We start from the raw sequence: 22,046 nt of genomic DNA, 5'->3' as shown, positions 1-22,046 counted from the left end.
ACCTCTGAAATAAGTGCACAATATATATAAAGTGTGCAAAGTGACATTACTAGATAAACATGGTAATCCTGAAAAAATGGCAGTGTTGGTGCTGAAATAGTCATTCATCAGTAGAGCAAGGAAGTCTAAATGTGATAAAGTGTTTAAGGAGTGCTAATGTCTAATGTTTGGAATTTAAGGCTGTAGAAAAGCCAGATGCAAGAACCACCACTTCCTTCAAAGTGAGGCTCACTTGTTTGGAAAGGAATGGAACTTGACTCTTTGTATGGTCAAATAGTTTTAAAACACTTGGAGTTAATGACCATATTTCCAACTACTTCCTGCAACACATAGGGATCAGTTGGGAAGAAAAATTCTCTCTTGTTTTAAGCACTGGCTTTGTTATAATTTGTTACAGCAGCAATAGAGAACTAATACAGCCAGTATTAAAAGGTATACAGGAAACTAACTCTCTCCTCCTAATCAGCCTAATGCACTTTACCTCTTAGTCTCTCCATGTAATTCTTAACTTTCCCTCTACAGAGAATGTGAACCTCCATTGGCCCAAATAACTGTTTATATCTGGATTATTCCAGTATTTTCTTTTCAAGACAAGTTATTAAATGAATTGGAACACAGAGAATGTAATGGTGTGTTGGCTGTAGGGAAAAAATATGTATACCATGACAGAATGGTGGCATCAATACTGTCTCAGAACTTCACAGTAAATCTATACTTGGTTCTAGCAGTGTTTGTTTTGGATGGTTACAAAAAGGAACCACTGAAGATAAAGTAACTGTCACTTAAAAACTTCAAAGCATATACATTTGAGACTTTGCATAGGGGCTAGATTTCACTTTATAAAGACCTCTGTGTTAACACATTTACCCATACTTTTTGCTGTTATTAGTAGTCAAGTACATTTGGAAGTTTGAGAATATTTTCTTTACTGCTGTTTTCACCATCTTTGTAATAGATCATGAGATTATAACATTTTAGATTCTAAGCAAGATAAAAAGAACTCTCTAGCATATCCCAGAGTAAATTTCCCTCAAATTTTAATTTCTCCTATTTATAAAACAATACTTTTAATACATTTACCAATACATTTAATTAAAAAATGACTGAGATAAAAAGTTAAGGTCTTCTGTTATTTGTTTGTGGTTTTTAAGACCACTTGGAAATATAATACAAATACTTCTCTGCTGTTTGAAGGTTTTTTGCTTAATAAATATAATAGTTTATTCCACCAGTATAGCACACTAAACTATGTTTTGAAGGGGAAAACACTCTCAGTACCCATACTGCTCCATTTCTAACAGTCAGAGATTTTTGGTTGCAAATAAAAGAAACTTTCTCTGGCCAATTTAAGCAAAAAATGTATTTACTGGTAGATAATGAAGTAGGTCATATAATTATAGTAAAAGTTAAATAAGCTTTGAAAGTATAGGAATCTGGGAACACTCTGGATACAGTTTCTAGGAACTAGTGACCATTTTTTCTTAGGGCATGTCTTTGGAATGAAATGACTGGAGCTATTTTCCATCCTTCCATCACTGGACACAAGTTTCAGATTCTTGGGAGAGCTGGCCTGACTGGTTTGCGTCATTTTCTCACCCCTTAGCCCAGAGAGGAAGTCTGGTGGATACAGCAGCCAAGGCTCCGTGTGGTGTGGGAGGGAGTGTTGTCCCTTGGAAGAAAACCAAGAGACTGTTAGAGAAGCAAGAGGCAGACTTCCCTGGTGGTGCAGTGGTTAAGAATCTGCCTGTCAATTCAGGGGACAGGGGTTCGAGCTCCGGTCCGGGAGATCCCACGTGCCACAGAGCAACTAAGCCCATGCGCCACAACTACTGAGCCGGCGCTCTAGAGCTCATGAGCCACAACAACTGAAGCCCATGTGCCTAGAGCCCGTGCTCCACAACAAGAGAAGCCACCGCAATCAGAAGCCTGCGCACTGCAACGAAGAGTAGCCCCTGCTCGCCACAATTACAGAAAGCCCGCGTGCAGCAACAAAGACACAACTCAGCCAATAAATAAATAAATAAATTTATAAAAAGAAAAGTGAGAAGGGAGGTGATCGTGAGTAGGGAAGAACAGAAGATCTTCATTTCAGTGTTCCTTTGTAAAAAGTAGTGTTTCAAGAAATTAATGAGAGTATTCCATTAGAAAGATTTCAGTTGAGTTGAGTTGAACTGAAGTGAAAGAAAGGAAGGAAGGAAGGAAGGGCAGAAAATTAGTCCTTTAATACATATTCATATTATGAAATAAAATTTCTTAACTACCTGATAACAGTGAGTCTGACAGAATGACATAAACATTCTTTTTCTGCCTACAAGATTTGATTCCTATGAGAATGATTGCAGTGAAATTCTCTGAGTTTTTTAAAATTTATTTTTTTAACATCTTTACTGGAGTATAATTGCTTTACAATGGTGTGTTAGTTTCTGCTGTATAACAAAGTGAATCAGCTATACATATACATATATCCCCATATCTCTTCCCTCTTCCGTCTCCCTCCCACCCTGCCTAGCCCACCTCTCTAGGTGGACACAAAGCACCAAGCTGATCTCCCTGTGCTATGCGGCTGCTTCCCACTAGCGATCTATTTTACATTTGGTAGTGTATATATGTACATGCCACCCTCTCACTTCGTCCCAGCTTACCCTTCCCCTTCCCTGTGTCCTCAAGTCCATTCTCTATGTCTGCATCTTTATTCCTGTCCTGCCCCTAGGTTCCTCAGAACCATTTTGTTTTTTTTTTTAGATTCCATATATATGTGTTAGCATATGGTATTTGTTTTTCTCTTTCTAACTTACTTCACTCTGTATGACAGTCTCTAGGTCCATCCACCTCACTAAAAATAATTCAATTTTGTTTCTTTTTATGGCTGAGTAATATTCCATTGTATATATGTGCCACATCTTCTTTATCCATTCATCTGTCGATGGACACTTAGATTGCTTCCATGTCCTGGCTATTGTAAATAGAGCTGCAGTGAACATTGAGGTACATGACTCTTTTTGATTTATGGTCTTCTCAAGATATATGCCCAGTATGGGATGGCTGGGTCGGATGGTAGTTCTATTTTTTGTTTTTTGAGGAACCTCCACAGTGTTCTCCATAGTGGCTGTATCAATTTACATTCCCCCCAACAGGGCAAGAGGGTTCCCATTTCTCCACACCCTCTCAAGCATTTATTGTTTGGAGATTTTTTGATGATGGCCATTCTGACCGGTGTGAGGTGATACCTCATTGTAGTTTTGATTTGCATTTCTCTAATGATTACTGATGTTGAGCATGTTTTCATGTGTTTGTTGGCAATCTGTATATCTTCTTTGGAGAAATGTCTATTTAGGTCTTCTGCCCATTTTTGGATTGGCTTGTTCATTTTTTTGTTATTGAGCTGCATGAGCTGCTTGTAAATCTTGGAGATTAATCCTTTGTCAGTTGCTTCATTTGCAAATATTTTCTCCCATTCTGAGGGTTGTCTTTTGGTCTTGTTTATGGTTTCCTTTGCTGTGCAAAAGCTTTTAAGTTTCAGTAAGTCCCATTTATTTATTTTTGTTTTTATTTCCATTTCTCTAAGAGGTGGGTCAAAAGGATCTTGAGGTGATTTATGTCATAGAGTGTTCTGTCTATGTTTTCTTCTAACAGTTTTATAGTGTCTGGCCTTATATCTAGGTCTTTAATCCATTTTGAGTTTATTTTTGTGTATGGTGTTAGGGAGTGTTCTAATTTCATTCTTTTACATGTAGCTGTCCAGTTTTCCCAGTACCACTTATTGAAGAGGCTGTCTTTTCTCCACTGTATATCCTTGCCTCCTTTATCAAAGATAAGGTGACCATATGCACGTGGGTTTATCTTTGGGCTTTCTATCCTGTTCCATTCATCTGTATTTCTGGTTTTGTGGCAGTACCATACTGTCTTGATTAATGTAGCTTTGTAGTATAGTCTGAAGTCAAGGAGCCTGATTCCTACAGCTCCGTTTTTCTTTCTCAAGATTGCTTTGGCTATTCGGGGTCTTTTGTGTTTCCATACAAATTGTGAAATTTTTTGTTCTAGTTCTGTGAAAAATGCCATTGGTAGTTTGATAGGGATTGCATGGAATCTGTAGATTGCTTTGGGTAGTATAGTCATTTTCACAATGTTGATTCTTCCAATCCAAGAACATGGTATATCTGTCCATCTGTTTGTATCATCTTTGATTTCTTTAATCAGTGTCATAGTTTTCTGCATACAGGTCTTTTGTCTCCTTAGGTAGGTTTATTCCTAGGTATTTTATTCTTTTTGTTGCAATGGTAAATGGGAGTGTTTTCTTAATTTCTCTTTCAGATTTTTCATCATTAGTGTATAGGAATGCAAGAGATTTCTGTGCATTACTTTTGTATCCTGCTACTTTACCAAATTCATTGATTAGCTCTAGTAGTTTTCTGATGCATCTTTAGGATTCTCTATATATAGTATCATGTCATCTGCAAACAGTGACAGTTTTACTTCTTCTTTTCCGATTTGGATTCCTTTTATTTCTTTTTCTTCTCTGATTGCTGTGGCTAAAACTTCCAAAACTATGTTGAATAATAGTGGTGAGAGTGGGCAACCTTGTCTTGTTCCTGATCTTAGTGGAAATGGTTTCAGTTTTTCACCATTGAGAACGATGCTGTGGGTTTGTCATATATGGCCTTTATTATGTTGAGGTAAGTTCCCTCTATGTCCACTTTCTGGAGGGTTTTTATCATAAATGGGTGTTGAATTTTGTCGAAAGCTTTTTCTGCATCTATTGAGATGATCTTATGGTTTTTATCCTTCAGTTTGTTAGTATGGTGTATCACATTGATTGATTTGCATATATTGACAAATCCTTGCATCCCTGGGATAAACCCCACTTGATCATGGTGTATGGTCCTTTTAATGTGCTGTTGGATTCTGTTTGCTAGTATTTTGTTGAGGATTTTTGCATCTATGTTCATCAGTGATATTGGCCTGTAGTTTTCTTTTTTTGTGGCATCTTTGTTTGGTTTTGGTATCAGGGTGATGGTGGCCTCGTAGAATGAGTTTGGGAGTGTTCCTCCCTCTGCTATATTTTGGAAGAGTTTGAGAAAGATAGGTGTTAGCTCTTCTCTAAATGTTTGATAGAATTCGCCTGTGAAGCCATCTGGTCCTGGGCTTTTGTTTGTTGGAAGATTTTTAATCACAGTCTCAATTTCAGTGCTTGTGATTGGTCTGTTTATATTTTCTATTTCTTCCTGGTTCAGTCTCAGAAGGTTGTGCTTTTCTAAGAATTTGTCCATTTCTTCCAGGTTGTCCATTTTATTGGCATATAGTTGCTTGTAGTAATCTCTCATGATCCTTTAAATTATTTGAGCTTAAAGAGAATCTTCCCTCTCAAAAAATACAGCACAACAAAATCAAAATACCCCTGTACTTTCAGTAACAAGGCTAACCCTGCAGTCGAAGAAGATAACAACTGGACCCTCCTTGGTCTTCTCGTGAAATCCCCGTTTGGGACGTTTATATATTCACAAATGTTGTAATTGGCCGTATCCCACATAGGAAGCCTGACTTCACTATACAAAAGATGAGTTTGTTGGCTCACTCTGGGTTCTTGGTGTGTGCCAGAAATCAAGCTTTACACTTAATTTTTGTCTTTAAAGATTTTAACTGACACCAATTAACTTTTGAGTCAAGTTCATGCAAGCATTTATATTTATTATAGAGTTAAGTATATGTATTGAAGCACCTCCTTTGTGCTTGCAAAAAGAAAAATCATGGTTCTGGTATTAAATGTACACACATTTTTGTTCCATGAGATAAGAATAATTATTTCTCCACTGCACTTACAGTGTTTCTGTCAATCTTGCTGCCTTTGCTTTGGCACAAGTCCCAGTGCCTTCCATACAGGGAAAAAGGAGCTAACTTTGAAGTTCAAACCTGTGACCTCAGGCCTGTTTCTTTCTTAAGTAACATATCTTCTTTTCAATGTTTTTCCCCTAAAGGCAAAAACCTAAAGGAAATATAAACTTTGTGTCTAACCAAGATTTCCTTTTAATGATTATAGAATATTTATGCATATCTAGGCAATAGATGGGGTCCATTGATAAAAGAAAATGGTGGTATTGTTTTTTGCTAGTCGTTGTAATGGGACTGTAGTCATATAAACCATTTGTAAATTGTTTTAAAAACAAGTTGAATATTGATGGATTTGGTTGTTGCCTTTGCTACACACTTTATTTCCTCAAGTAGTTCAGCTGAAGCCAATGCCACTATGGGTTCTAAAGCACCGTCCGTGTTGTCTGGGCATGATCTGTGGTATCTGGGCATGGTCAATGTTATCCTCATTACTTCTCCTGGAGGTTCAGAAGGTTGGCCTATTGACTGAAAAGACGTTGTGGGCTATAAACTCAGACCACATTTAAAGAACAAAAGCCTGGGTAGAAGGTGCTACAAAGATTTCTAATCTTTAACCTAGGAATCCTGAATGTTGTTAACTTCTTTGCCCTCCTTGCAATGTCAAGACACTTGGGGTGCAGATAGAATCAGTTGGCCCTCTTAGAACTGACTAGACTGAAGCCTCCATTCTGCTTCTTATACTTTTCCACTCGATGCTTCCCAGGATGCCCACTTCCTGTCACCCAGGTATGAAGTGGCAGAAATATTTTGTTGACAGTCTTTTTAAGAGACAAGGCATGATCGAGATACATATATACACACCTTATAGCCCCTTATTAACAGAATTGATTTTGCAAATTTGACTTTACTGATTAAATTTGTATGACATATTCAGAAGCACATTAAAAATGAGCTGTTTAACCAACTGCCACAAAATTAATATGCTCAGTCACTGGTGAGGTCGTAACCTTCATCAAGGTTGTGGCAAATTTCTACAATGTAAACAGTTAGTAAAACTGAGTAAAAGCCAACATACGACCCTGCCTAAAATCACAGCTGAACCAGTGAAGCACTCTTAAGGTAAATAAAATAAAAAATGATAATCAGAACCAATATGGCCAGACTCCCAGACCCTAATGATTATAGTCAACTTTTCCATTACCTTGACCCTGGACACTGGTGCAAAAATAAGCAATTGCCAAAAAAGCTGGAAACAGCCAGTGCTGCATCTTGCACTGAAAAATCTTCATTTTATTTCCTGCTTTTCACATGGGAGGTAACAGCAGTCCTAGAAACAGAGAACACAGAGATATTTTGAGAAGACTTAAAATAAATTATATGCAGTCATCTAAGACAAACAAGCCAACATGTATTAGTATTGTCAGGAAGTAACTCATTCCTTAGGGCATTGTATATTTCACTCTAAAACGTACACTGATAAAAGAAAGATTTTTGAGAAGATGTTGTAAATGAAGAGAATTATTAGAAATATTTGGGCGAGAAGTTCAGAAGGTACTCTGTGACTCTTTTGTAAGGCAAAAATAGCACAATGAATTTCCCCAGATGTATAAATTCCAAAAGTTGGCCTGAAATGAGCATTATAATCAGACAGTTACAAATCCCTTGCCAGTCATAAGTATAGATATACAGGACGATTCTTCTAGTGATCAAGGAGCATTTGAAAAACCACTTTGTGCGATTATTAAATCACCACTGAGCTTTCACTTCATTGGGCTGAGTAACCCTTAATCTTTTCATCTTTTCTTATAATTTTTTTCTCCATATGTGTGAATCTAAAACTCTTCCAAGATCATCCTTTTCATTAGAATATCAATAAAAGAAAAGCTCCAAGAAAAGGTGAAAGAAATAAAAAAGGGGGAAATTAAGGAAGGACAAGAAGGAAGGAGGGAGGGTAGGAAGGAGGGAGGGAAAGAAGGAGGGGGGAGGAAAAGTGTGAATGTTTGGGGTTAATTTAAAAGGCCAGTCTACAAGTGCTTGACTACAATTCTATTGCAAGCCATTACAGAGGAGAAATTCTGAGTCCTTACCTCAGAAATTAAGACATCTCAAAAGTTTTCTTCTATCCAGGGCATTTTTTGAAGTAGGTATGATTATAATATTGATTTACAGATAAGGAAAATGAGGCACAGAGAGTTTCCCCAAGTCACATAGATAGTGAGTTCAGGATCCAGGATTTCAGCCCACACAGACAATCAGACATGGTAGAAGCATCTTAGGAAAATGCTTCTAAAGTATCACACTTCATATCTCTTTCTTTTCACTTTAAAATATCTTTTCTCACTCTGAATACAAAAATAATGAGTTTAATCATAGAAAATTAGAAAATACAAGAAAGCACAGCAAAGAGTATGTGCAAATATTCGCTGATGACATAAATGTCCTGTTACAGTATGCATGGCAATATCGCAACTTATTTATTATCTTGCTTTATTTGGAAATTTAGATTGTTTCTAAATTTCCCTAATACATGTAACACTGCAGTGACAATCCTTATTCACATCTCTTTGAATACATGACTATTGATTTCTTTGGCTAAATTCCCAATTGTAGAACTGTTGGGTAAAACAAGATGTTTTTTTTAAAGGTTTTTAAAACATAGGTACATAATGCCTTATACTGATTTCCACTTCTATCAGCATCTTATATGAGTACCAAATCACATCACTTCCATCATCACAGGGGTTCATTGCTTTCAGCATATCCTGATTTGACAGGTAAAATGTGATTATCAGAATATCATCTTAATTTGTTTTTTTTAATAATCAGTAAAATGTAACATTTTGTGTTTGTTAGCTACTTATACTTTTTATAAAATACCTGTTCATATATTTCACCCATTTTCTCATTGATTTGTAAGAACTCTTTATATATTATTAATTTTAACATATATACTGCAGTATTTTTCAAGTTTGTTTTTGACCTTTCAATTTTGTTTTATTGGGTCAAGATTTTTTTTTTTAATCAAGGCATCTGATTTGATCTTTTTCTTTATGGTTTCTGATTCAGTGTCATGGGTAAAATCGTTTTTTCCATCTCAAGGTATATTTCTAGTTATCTTAATTTTTTAATTCCAGTTGTGAATGGAAACCTGGATTTTTTTAATATAGAAAAGATAGTGATTTTTATCTATTTATTTTATAGTAGGCCACCATTCTGAACTCTTACTCTATATTTTTTCAATTTAATCTCTTGTATTTTCCAGGTTGACAATTGCAACCCCCGTGTGTGTGTGTGTGTGTGTGTGAGTGTGTGTGTGTTTAATTATATAGGCCAGGAGTTTTAAAACCATTATCTTACAAGGAATGCCTCAAATATTTCATCATTAAGTATATTGCTAGTAGTTAGATTGAGATATATTGTCTCTTTCTGTTAAAAAATAAATTCTTGACTTTTTACTGGGCATTTTTTTTCAACCAGGAATGAATGCTGAATCTTGCCTTTTTGCTGTTTCATCTATGGAGATGTTCATGTTTTTCATCTATACCTCTTAGTGTAATTCATTACTTTGGTAGTGTCTAGTATTAATCTATCCTTGAAACACAGAAATAAATCCTGCCTGTTCATGGAGATTACTGTGGGTTTTTTTTTAACTTTAATGTAATTATAATGGTTTTAGCTTTCAGCCAAGCCATTTTCAAATAGATGACAGAGTCATATTATTTCTTTCAAGAAGATTCTGTAACATTTGAGCTATTGGTTGCTTATGGTCTAATTAAACTTCAAACTGAAAGGATGGAAGCAGAATTGTTTGAAATAACAAAGACAGTAATAGAACAAAAGAATCCTTCTCTCTAACTCCTAAGGAACTAACCAAATGCAAGCACTCTTTGTTAAATGCTAATGATTTTTCAAATGTTTTAAACTTTAAAATACCTATAATTTTCTCTGTTATAGATATATGTCTGTGGTGGCAGAAAATAAAAGTAAATGAATTCAAGTTACCTATTTGCAAATTAAAAATGAATATAATTGATTGCAGGACTCAAAAATTGGATATTAATTCTTCTTGAGAAACAAGAGTGAGTACTATTCTAGGTGACATTTAACCCCAAATGGAAGAGTATGGGTTTTAAAAAATTATTATTACAGTGATATTGTATGCCACATTAAATTTATCTAGTATTTTCATACTATTACCTCTTCAAGAACTTTGATAGATCCGGATAAAACCCCTTCTGTAGCTTTGGATTATATCTAGTGGAGCTATCTTTTAGTTTCCAAAGCTTGGGAGGAGACTCTGACCCTTGCATGTTTTTTAAAGCAATCAATATTGCTTATTTAATCCAAGTATTTGTAACATTGCTATCATGTTACTTTTTCCCAATCCTGGCTGCTGTTCTTTTGAGAGATGCTACACTGGCACGTTCTTTGAAACAACATATGTAATCTAGTGAAGCACATGTCAGCCAGGCTTTAGGCTGGAGCCAGTCTTGGGAAATATTTTTCAAACATTCCTGCTTCCATCCTTTCAGTTTGAAGAGTTTAATTAGAAAACTGCACTGAGTGAGTACTGAGTCCTATAAGAGTGAGTCCTACTATTCTCAGATTCTGTGAATAAAATGAGTAGGAGGATTAGTACAGCCTTCAGGTAGCAGCTATAGATGCTAAAACCTCTGATGACCTAGTTCAGTGAGCTTCCACATGTTAGGATCTGGCCTCTGCCATCCTTGGGGGCACCTGGGGCCTGGCCTTGCTAGCAATACCACACAGGGCTCTGAGGCTCAGCCGATCATCTCTGGGTGAGGAAGTGCGAAGGCCACTGTAGATCTCAGTCAAGGCTAAGATAGTGATTTCTTTCTTTTCTGTGTAAAATCATAGTTATCCTGCTTTCTTGGCTTCCTCTAACTCCCCCAAGGCCATTCATTGCTCTTGAGAAAGGATTCCTTTTTCAAGGACCCTCGCTCCTCCATGATCCAGTCCAGCACCATGTGGCTCTTCATCTTTTCATCCAGGGAATACTGGAAATAGTAGATGACTTCCTGTCAGGAATGCTTTGTTTCACAAAGGGCTTTTTGGCTTCCTTTCCAGTGCAATAGTTGGAAAACGGTCATCAGCTCTTGAAATAAACATGGTTGACCCAGTGTCTAACTAACATGGAGTCATAGGCTTTGACGCAGACGCTGGAGTCATCAGCTCATCTAGTGTGCCTCTGATGCCGCAACTGTTTCCTGAATACTTTCCATAATGAATTCTTTGGTGTGATCCTTCTAAAGGGCAGCTCACTGAAGAAGGAGTTGACTGGGACAACTTTAGCGGTATCCCTTCAGGCCTCAGCTCTACCTAAGCGGCACTGAAAATTGCCAAAACAGTGTCCCCCTGGGAGGGTCACATAACTCACAAAGGAAGGTCTAGGGGATGACATGGACCTGTAGACCACTGCGGCTTCACTTGGGAGTGCAACCCTTTGCTGCTGCTTGCTTTTCCAAAGTTCCTGTAACACTGAGACAATATTGAAGTCTTCAGAGATGAGAGCCAGATCTCTCTGAGGCAAGAGCTGAGCAATGTAGTGTCTGAGGGATTCCAAGGTTATGTCCACCTTCAGTCTGCAATGTAAGTCTTCTGCAGAGCGCTCCCAGGCTTGAATTCTTGCAGTCCTGGACTGAGTCTGTGCAGCTCACTGACGCATTGGATTACCAAAGAATCCCTTTAACATCTGCCAATCAGACATTTTCCAGAGTCTAAAGACTCCTCAGGGCACCCTCCTCCCGGGCTAACTGATCTTTGTTGTATCTGCATATTATTGTTTTTAAATCATGTCAACTTTGTATAGCTGCTTTTTTGGATCTATGTTAATAACCAAAATTGACTAAGAGTTTTCTTTTCTTAAAAGGTTTGGTGTCAAGATTATTCTAGCTTCATAAAAAAAAGTTAGAAAGGTTTCCATTTTTTCATTGCGCTGTAATAGTTTAAGTAGCATGAGAATGATCTACTCTGTGAAAGCCTATGAATAATTTGAGTGAGAACATCATATGGGCCTATTCCCTTTCTGAAGCTAATTCCTACACAACTTAAAAAATATATTTTGTCTTATTTATAAATCTACTTAGCTTTTTTACTTCTTGGTTCTAGTTTGGATATTTTCCCATAAAGTTATTCTTTTAATTTTGATTTTCAAATTGATTAGCACAGAGTTGTGTGATCTCTCAAATTACAACCTATCTTTTCTTGTTATAGCTCCATTATCAGTATTAAAGTGATGTGTTTCTGACTTTCTCTTTTCTCTCCAAAATAGATAAGCTATATATATTTGTCCAGATTGTAATTTTTTGAGAATAGTTTTTTTATTTGCCAATATTATTTTTTGATTTCTAATTTATTTAGTTCTGTATTTATCTTTGCTTTTCTGCTCTTTTTTTAATATTTATTTTATTTATTTATTTATTTTGGCTGCGCCGGGTCTTTGTTTAGGCACGCGGGATCCTTTACTTGCAACATGCGGGCTCATAGTTGCAGCATGTGGATTCTTAGTTGCGTCATGCATGTGGGATCTAGTTCCCCAACAAGGGATGGAACTCGGGCCCCCTGCATTGGGAGTGTAGTCTTACCCACTGGACCACCAGGGAAGTCCTGCTCTTACGTTTTTAATTTTTGTTGTTCTTTTTGTTTATTTAATCCTTAATTAATGTAATAGTCTTTATCTGAGGCCATAATTTTTCTCTGAATATGCTTTGGCAGCAACATACAAACTTTAATTTCCTTTTTAACCCAAGAGTTATTTCAGTGAATATAGCAAAGCATAATTCTATGAATCTTCAAAACAATATGATTCAATATGATTCATGTACTTAAACTTATTCTGGTTTTATTCCAGAGTGATACAGTATATCCAGAGGAATAAATTAATTATATTCCTTCAAGCAATCATTCATAAAAAAAAATTTTTTGGCAACCACTTTTTAAAATATCCAGTGACATTCTAGTGTGCAATTCTTTTGTATTGCCAATTAAAGGAAGATCCACATGCTTTGATAATCATAGAAATAATCAAGTTAAGATCCTATAAAAAAATTAAAGAATGTATTCATTTGTATTTAGGGATCCAAAAAACATCTCCCCCAACCAGCCTACCATACTTCCAAAATGCTAATTACTAAAGAATATTTTCTTAAATTAAGACTTTCACATACTGGAAGCCCCTTAAAATTCAATGGAATAGGCAACACATTGGGTAACTATTTTGTATGTAATATATGCGGCATTTTAGTCTGGATGAATTTATTATTAATTTATTACAGATTAATAAACCAACTATTTGTCAGAGCACAGAAGAAACGGGACAAATGGAGAGTGAATTTAGATAAAATACAGGGGGAAAGGCCCTGAGGCATCTAGAGAACCCTAACCCCACCCAGGCAAGTAGAACAAGAGCAGGTGGGTTATGCAAAGGAATGTGAATCACTCTTTTGTTCTTTTGTATACAGAAGGCTTGAATACAGGGGATTTGAAAGGATAGGGGAGTAGGCGTCAGCCCTATCATGATCAAGACCGTGACACCCAAAGAAAACCACAGAAGTAGAATCACTCTCTCAACTCAAACGAAATATTCTTTCTAAGATTTTGTTCCCCAAACGTAACCACAGGTTTCATCCAGAACAGGGCAAAGGGAAGGAGAGGTAAGAAAACAATTTGTCTTTTTGGCATGCCCTTTAAGATCAGGGACTTTTATCAGATATCACACAATACTATGTTAACATAGTAGAGAAAGTCCTTTTACAAGCCACAGTCCAATAGTCTTTCTCTTTCTCATCAAAACACTGCAGTTCCTGTGTCCAGGTGTTTTGAAGCAATACTTAACATGCCACATTAGAAGTTAATCTGCATTTCACACAATTTAAATAAATAAATAAACAAACCAATGACTTCGTGCTACCCTAATCTTGGCGACCTTTTTTGAAAACTGCATATTATTTATATGGAAAAAAACTGTAGCCCTAGCTTATCTTTAAATTCTTCCTTTTTTGTTGTTTATTTTAAATTAGGATGAGTAATACCATATTGGGAGAAGTGGAATTTTAGTTTTCCCAAGGTTTTCTGCCAAGTCTCTCTTTTGGACAGTAAAATAGGGGCAAGAAAAAAATCCCAATTCCTATTAAAGTGCCATGAGATATTTTAACATTTACCAAAATATCAAAGCCTAATTTGTTGAAACTTTGCCTAAAACCTTGCACAAAACAAATAACTCTGCCTTAATTTTTTTTTTTTTTTGGTTTAAAAACATCATGTTAGAAGTGGCTATCTAGCTCTAAGTTCGGAAGGTATAAACCCAATTTGGGGAAAGTTGATAATCTTTAGTACAAGTTTTCTCAGAACACTGTCACGGGAATATGTAATCAGTAACTTAAAACTATCCCCACTAGGACTAATTGACCCTTCTTCTACTTCATATGTTTGTTTTATTTAATCTCATTTATATAACTAAGTTTAACAAGGAGCAAAGCCCCTGTGCAAGCCAGTTTTATCAAAATCCCTTAAAATATTTATCCTAAAGTTTTTGTAAACTACTCATATAAACACACACACACACACACACACACACAGACTTACACACATATATACCCAAACCTTGGATAATGTTCTACTCAGTCAGTGCTGACATACAAAAAACCATAAACTTAAACAAAATTGTTGCCAGCCAACTGGCACACCAGGCCCTGAGAGAGACTGTTATTTGTAATATCAGAATCTTCATTCCAACAATCACTAATGAGAGTCCTACTATGTAACCAAAGCTCTCTACTCTAAGGGAGATACAAAATTTCATACTATATGATCCCTGCCTTCAGTCAACTCACTTACAGTTTTATCGAAAAAGAAGACTGCAAGCAAATATATTGCCAAGCTAAATGAAGTAAGTATGAAATAGAACAAAGAGTTAGCACAAACTGGAGGTATGAATAGAAAACTGGGAGCTAGGAAGACAGATCTGCCAATAATTTGCTAGGGGTCCTTGACTAACTAGTTTGACCACTCCATGACTTGATTTCTTTATCAGTAAAATGTGCAAGTGAACATCTGCCTGATAGGATGATTGTGATAATGTAAATAATGTACTTAGAAACACAGGAAGCTCTCAAAAAGTTCTAACTAGTAACATGTTAGGAACAGGTTGCAAGGACACAAAGGAAAAGGGAATGATAATCATCAATGAATTTACTACTTGGGTAGATACTAAAGCAGGAAAAGACTCAAGAAGTCTTTATCAGGACTTCTCTGGTGGTCCAGTGGGTAAGACTCCGCACTCCCAATGCAGGGGGCCCAGGTTCGATCCCTGGTCGGGGAACTAGATCCCACATGCATGCTGCAACTAAGAAGTCTGCATGCCGCAGCTAAGAAGTCTGCATGCCACAACTAAGAGTCCACATGCCACAACTAAGTCCACATGCCACAAGTGAGTCCACATGCTACAACTAAGAGTCTGCATGCCACAACTAAGAGTCCTCAGGCCACAAGTAAGAGCCCACATGCTACAACTAAAAGATCCTGCATGCCGCAACTAAACATGCCACAACGAAGATCCCACGTGCCATAACTAAGACCCAGTGCAGCCAAAAAAAAAATTTAAAAAAAAGAACACTTTATCTCCACCATCTAATGAAGGTTGTGGGACTAACTTGGCATAAAGGTTTAGGCAAAAACGTAAGATCCAGATAATGACAGAGGCACGATTATTTGCATGGGTGAACTACTTTAAACTTTTCTAATTACATTCCTATCCATTTTTTATCATTTTCCAGATGACAGCTCTATACAGGTTCAAAATAATCAACCATCTGAAGGTGGAAGATTTGACTTAAGAGCAATTCATTGACTAAAAAGAAGACTTAGCAGTTTTAGTTAACAAGCCCATGCAAAGAAGATTTGAAAGAAATGGGAATGATTAAGCATGATTTAAGCCTAGGAAAAATAAGAATCGGAGGCACATAATGGATGTCTTCAAATATTTGAAGGGCTTTCACATAGAAGACAAAACAAGATTATTTTGTGCAGCTTCTGCAAATAGAACTCGAATCAATGGACCGAGCCACAGAGATGCGGATTTGGATATAAAAATTCTCTAACAACTAGAATGCCTTCTTCACTTTTATTAGAAGTTCTGAGGCAGAAGCTGGCTAAGTTTTACCCATGAGAGGTGTTATAGAAGAGATTCCTGGATTTGTGGGCAGGGGAACTGGACAAAATGACCTTTAAGTCTGAACTCTTTCTGGACTCTACATTATTAATACTTTGATATCAATTTTATAGGAGAATTTTACAGTGAATTGATGATCTAGGTCATACGGATTTACAGATAAGAAAGCAAAGACTAAAAACAGGGCTAACGTCTTAGCCCAGTGTGTTGACATGTTTAGTATTCCTTATTTCATCTCTCTAGTGAAAATACCACCCTCCTTACACCCAGAATAACCAAAAGGGTTTTCAGGATTAGTTAATGAGGTCTACTTAAAAACAAGCCCTAGAGGAAGTCAGTGGTTATCACTCTTCTCTGTTAGCATCAGGACACAGGAGAAAACAACTCTAATTTAGAAATAAAGACCTAGTTGTGTTACTATTAGCTTGGTGACTAGCCTTTTTCCCCCTGCACAAACTCCCCACTGTGCATGGCATTGTGATTAGAAATCAAGTGGAAAGCCACAATCTTATTAGCATAAAGTGTCAAAGGGTAGAAGAGTTCAGGAATGCCAGAGACTGGAAACTGAGAAGGGGTGCGTCAGAAAAGAGTGAGCCACAAGTAGGGGGAATCAACTCTGCATAAAAACGGCCCTCGGGACTTCCCTGGTGGTCCAGTGCATAAGACTCTGTGCTCCTAATGCAGGGGGCCCGGGGTTCAATCCCTGGTTGGGGAACTAGATCCCACATGCATACCGCAACTAAGAGTCCACATGCTGCAACTAAGAAGCCTGCAAAGAAGCCCACATGCCGCAACTAGGAAGCCTGCATGCCACAACTAAAAGATCCTGCATGCCGCAACTAAAAGATCCCACACCTGGCAATGAAAATCCCATGTGCTGCAACTAAGACCTGGCACAGCCTAAATAAATAAGTAAATAAATAAATAAATATTAAAAAAAGAAAAAAAACGTCCCTCAAGTTCTGGACAATTCAGAATAAAGGGTCAGTTAATCAAGAAAAGTTAACAATCATAAATGAGTACGCGCTTAATAATAGAGTTTCAAAATACACAAAGCAAAAACTGATAGAACCAAAGAAATAAATAATAAGCAAAGTTAGAGATGTTAACAATCCCCTCAGGAACTGATTGAACAAATAGACAAAATATCAGTAAGGATATAGAAGATGTAAACCACTCTATCAACTAGTAATTGATATTTATTGAACACTACATCCAAAAACTGCAGACTATTCTTTTTAAAAAAAATTTCTTATAAAATAGGTCATATTCTGCATCCTAAAATGAGACAATAAATTCCAAAAGACTCAAAGTTTGCAGAGTATGTTTTCTGACAACAACAGAATTAAATTAGATATCAATCATAATAAAATATCTTTACAAATTCAAAATATTTGGAAATTAAACAGCATGCTTCTATTTAATCCATGGGTAAAAGGAGAAATCACAATGCAAATTTTTAAAATAGTTGGAAGGGAAAAAATATAAAAAGATAACACATGAAAATTTGTGGGATGCAACTAAAGGATTAGAGAGAAATATTTACATAAAAAAAGAAGAAATTTAAAAATCAATGATCTAATTTTCCACTTAAAGAAGCTAAAAAAAGAAGAGCAAATTAAAATCCTAATTAAGTTAGAAAAGGGATTAATAAAGATAAGCATAAAAACCAAAAATACATAAAATAAATATTAGCAAAAATTAACAAGGCCAAAATTTGCTTCTTTAAAATATTAATAAAATTGAAAAATCTTTAGAAAGAGTGATCAATCTCCAACAGACTGCATTGGCCTCTTATATCCCATTGTAACTCTCCAGCTAACTTCATGGCCCCAGTAACTTTACTTTCTTTGTCTTGGGTAACATAATACATCTAGACGGGCAGTTTAACCCATAATCAAAAAAGTTCAAAGTGCATGACAGTCAATCAATAAATATTGATTGATTTAATGATCAATGATTGAATGACCAGGGCTGATGTGTACAGTTCACAGCTGACGCACCGCACAACTTGCAATGGGCCTAGGGCAAGTAATGCTTGAAATTAGCAGACACTCTCTCCAACTTGTATGCAAAACTGTTTTCCAGAGGAAAGGATACTGTTTTCTTCTCCCAATAGCATGGGCCTGCCCAGAGGTACCTTTTTCTAGTTCACAGAAAGACCCCATGTAGGATCATAGCAGCCCAGTGAATGGCTCAAATGCAAGGGATATGTCTGCAGATCACCCTCAGAAATGTAGCTGTTCAGTCTTAAACTAGGTTGCTGTAAGTCCTACATGGCAGAAGGCAGAGCCACTCCAAAAGTATGGCAAACTGGAGACTCTCCTTGATCAGGAATGTTCTATTACCTGGCTTTTTTTTTTTTAAGGACTGACATAGCTTCTTGGTCAAAGAAATGAGAGTTGCTTTTAACTAAACTCTCTATCTACAAGCAGCATAAAGGGCAGCTGCACATCTCAGAGTAGACATCTCATCCTTTAGGAAGGCTTCCCTGATCTTCCAAGTATGGGCCAGATGCTCCTTCTGTGTTTCCTACAGTAGTAATCTTTATTTTCCATTCTAAACCTACAGGAGAACATCATTTTTTGATATCGATTCAGTGTGCTCCCCTTTGCAAAAGCAGACAGAAAGCCATTGAGGAGGAAATCTTTATCCAGTAAAAGATCCCCTGAATACCTCTAGTTATAGACACCACCTGTGAAACTCAGATGAACTCAGCCAAGCCTGGCCTCCCTCTGGATCAATTTTCATAAACAACCCAGGTTATCTCTGGGAGGAAAAAGACTAAACACCGCTCCCTAAAATTAAAAGTTAGGGACCCTTGCCGGTGAGCTCCAACAAAGGCCCACTGGCAGAAAAGTTCTTCTAGAGCATTGATTTTAAAAAATCACCTTGAAGTATAAAATAAAAATTAAATTAAAAAAAATTACCTTGAAGAAATGTGGAGTCTAGACTCTAAGCCCCAACTTAAATAGACACTCAGTTCGCAGAATTTCCTGAGAATTTCCTGTGCCTTTCTACTCACAGTCCCCTCAAAAAGTGGAGCAGAGAAAGAGAGAAGAGGAAATGTGGGAAGAAGAAAAAAAAAAAAAAGGTAGAAAGAAGGAAAAAGAAGCAGGAGACAAGAGAAACCAGTTTTGTCTTCCCGACTCTGTACTAAATCATTTTAGGCCTTAAAACATAGGGTGGCTATGTTATCCCCGTTTTCTAGAAGAGAAAACTGAAGCCCAGAGAGGTTAAGGAACATGGGCAGGGGCACAGAACAAGCAAGTGTAGATTTCACCCACACCTCTCTGCCTTCCATCCTCCGTTTCAGCTCCCAGACTTGTATGGCCTCAGTTGATGTCATCCATTTACAGTCACACACCCTTGAAGTAAAGGGTCACTTCACCCTTCCCCACCAAAGAAGCTGACGGAGAAATGGGGTCTGGGTTCAAATCTCATACAGACTTTTCTTAATCATGTATCTGGCACTTGCTGGCTTTGCAACCCCAGGTGAGGCAGTTTATATCCCCGAAGCTCAGTGATCCTATCTCTAAAAGAAGGAGAATATTTACTTCCACAAGTAACTGGGGGCCTTAATCGTGTTTCTGAAAAAGAAAAGGGCAGGTACCCAACAGGGACTCGAAACACATGCCAGCACTTCCTCGACTACACACACCCATCTCCCCACTAGAACAGGATAAGTCTTGGTCTTCACAAGGCTTGTTCTATATAGAAGAGTAACTGGGGCCCTGCCACTTTTTATTTAGTTACCAAAGAGAAGGAGAAACAAGAAGAGACTGTTTTCCTGCCATCCAGCACTATCAGAGGCAAATCTGTCAAAGAGGAAGTTTGTTTTTGTCCCTTTCCCTTAAACTTTCCTCTTCTCCCCTCCCCCACCCCACCCATCCCACTGTTCCCCTTGGTCATTTATCATTTGTTCTCTACAAACTGTCATAATCCCAGATAATCTGTTAGCTCCAAACACCACCACCTCAGCCTGCAACAATTCAGGAAGGCCCTTGTCCTTTAAAGGAACCTTGGGTTACACTCGACTGGCCTGGAAAACAACAGTCATTTGGCTGAGTTTGCATTAAAACGACAGCAAATGTGGCTCTAGAGTCACATAATTGCAAAGACTCTCAGCTTAAAACAGGCAAAAGATCTTTGTGTTTTACTAGGTGACACTAGGAAGTATTTAAGAGTCAAAGGGAGTGTACCCCAATGAGCCCTTTTTTGCTGGGCTGGGGCTTGTTCCAGTGCCCCTCAAATCATACGAATTTGCTCAGCCCTTTCTTTAAGGCCAGCCCTGGCTGATTCCAAAAACCAGGAGTTTCATGGAAGGCCCAGAGTTCTCTGAAATCCACAGCTGGACCATTAGCAGCAGGAAAAATGCCAAAGGACTCCTCCCATCAATCCTAAAGCCTGGGACCTGCCCAAAACTGCTCCAGGAATCCTGATGGGTTCCAAGGAATCCTTCCCAGGGAATTACTGAGAGGCCTCACCAGTGTGGTTCTTGTCCTTTCAAAGGGACCCCCAGGAGGTCAGGGATGTAGTGGAGATTCAGGTCTGTCCTGGCTCAGGGCTCCCCAGGCAGAAGGAGGCGATGCCCAATGCTTAGTGAGAGAGTATCCTGTACATAATGGATAAACCTTGAAAACATTTTACTAGGTGAAAGAAGCCAGTCACAAAGGATCACACACATATTGTATGCTTCCATTTACATGAAATGTCAGCAGAAAGTAGATGAGTGGTTGCCAAGGGTGTTGGGGGGGGGCGAGGTTGGGAAGAAATGGGGAGTTTCTGCTAATAGGTACAGAATTTTTTTTTTTTTTGGAGTGATAAAAATCTTCTAAAATTGATTGTGGTGATGGTTGCACAACTCCGTGAATATACTAAAAAACCACCGAATTGCACACGTGTGTGGTATATGATCTATATCTCAATAAAGCTGTTTCTTCAAAAAAATACTATCCTGAAGTCTATCTTACAGTAACCACACCCTTGGGACCAGGTTCAAAGGAAACCCATCCAAGTTGCTCTTTTGAAACAACTCAAAATCCAAATGCTATCCATGCATTAATTCATTCTCTCATTTTACATTTACCAGTGAGTTCTCTGTGGGCAGAACTGGACCACCTTGTCAGAAACACACCACCAGCTCTCCCCACTGCATCCAGCTTAAGCCGGTTTGCTGGATGCGAGCAGGGCCTCTTTATCACATGCTGCAACCAGGAAGGGCCCCCCCTTGACTCTCCGTAGCTGAGGAGCCCCAGAGCCTGTAAGAGGGGAGTTTCGGGTAAACTCTTTCTCATTTCTGCTCCCCACAGAGCCACCAATGTCTTATCCTCATATTTCTTTGTTTCTGCCCCCTCCCACCCCCTTCTACTGCTGCAGGCAGCTGACTCTCCAAAATTTCCAGAAGGGAATCCAAAACTTCCAGAGGGAATGAGTCTCTCAGCTGTAGCTCCAGAAGTAGTTTTCGGGGAGGGGGAGGGGCAGATCCAGGCCGCTGTGAGAGCTGCACGCAAGCTCCATTTGCACAGTTGCCCTAAGGACAAGCCGAAAGCCTAAGCACAATGCGCGACCCCGGGTCAATCCTGAGCTTCGCGCGCCACAGGGCGGAGCCTCCCACAGAGGACCCAAGAACCCAGCTCCTGAATCAGAGTGCCCGTGTCCTGCACTTGCAGGCAGCGTTCAGACCCTTGCTTAGGACTAAGGCCACTCCAGTGGCACAACGCCGGCTCCCCTTGGCCGGGCCCTAACGCTGTCTTGACTGTGCGCTGTGCACGCTAAAGCCAAGCTCGGCCAGATGCACCTCCGCCCAGGCGCTGCGTACTAGAGCGCTTGAAGCCGCGAGCAGTTCAGAGGGATGAAAGGGGCGGGTGGGGGGATGGGGGGGTGGAAAAGCCAGGGCAGAGAAGACCCTCCAGCACCACAGCCTGGTGGTGCATCTGAAAGCTGTAACCTCCTGGGTCCAGACACCAAAGTAAAACGCGCGAAGCATCCGGGTTTCCTGGCGTGGACGAGCTATCACTACGTGGAAGAG

At 38.3% G+C, this 22,046-nt stretch overlaps 1 protein-coding gene and 1 pseudogene across 4 annotated transcripts in view; both read right to left on the bottom strand.

The window, feature by feature from the left end:
* The window catches only part of COL14A1 (collagen type XIV alpha 1 chain), a 238,104-nt gene extending 230,989 nt beyond the window's left edge, over positions 1–7,115 (bottom strand). For all 4 annotated transcript variants that reach the window (XM_061172169.1, XM_061172166.1, XM_061172167.1 and 1 more), the window contains exon 1: positions 7,028–7,115. In XM_061172169.1, the coding sequence (XP_061028152.1) occupies positions 7,028–7,115 (88 nt within the window). The remainder of the gene's footprint in view (positions 1–7,027) is intronic.
* A 3,415-nt stretch (positions 7,116–10,530) lies between these two features.
* LOC133077054 (protein limb expression 1 homolog) lies at positions 10,531–21,312 on the bottom strand (annotated as a pseudogene).
* Between the last annotated feature and the right edge of the window lie 734 nt (positions 21,313–22,046).

This window comes from Eubalaena glacialis, chromosome 17, assembly GCF_028564815.1.
Source record: "Eubalaena glacialis isolate mEubGla1 chromosome 17, mEubGla1.1.hap2.+ XY, whole genome shotgun sequence".
Lineage (NCBI taxonomy): Eukaryota > Metazoa > Chordata > Mammalia > Artiodactyla > Balaenidae > Eubalaena > Eubalaena glacialis.
The sequence above is the reverse complement of the archived record's forward strand: the minus strand, read 5'-3'. Positions and strand labels throughout refer to the sequence as shown.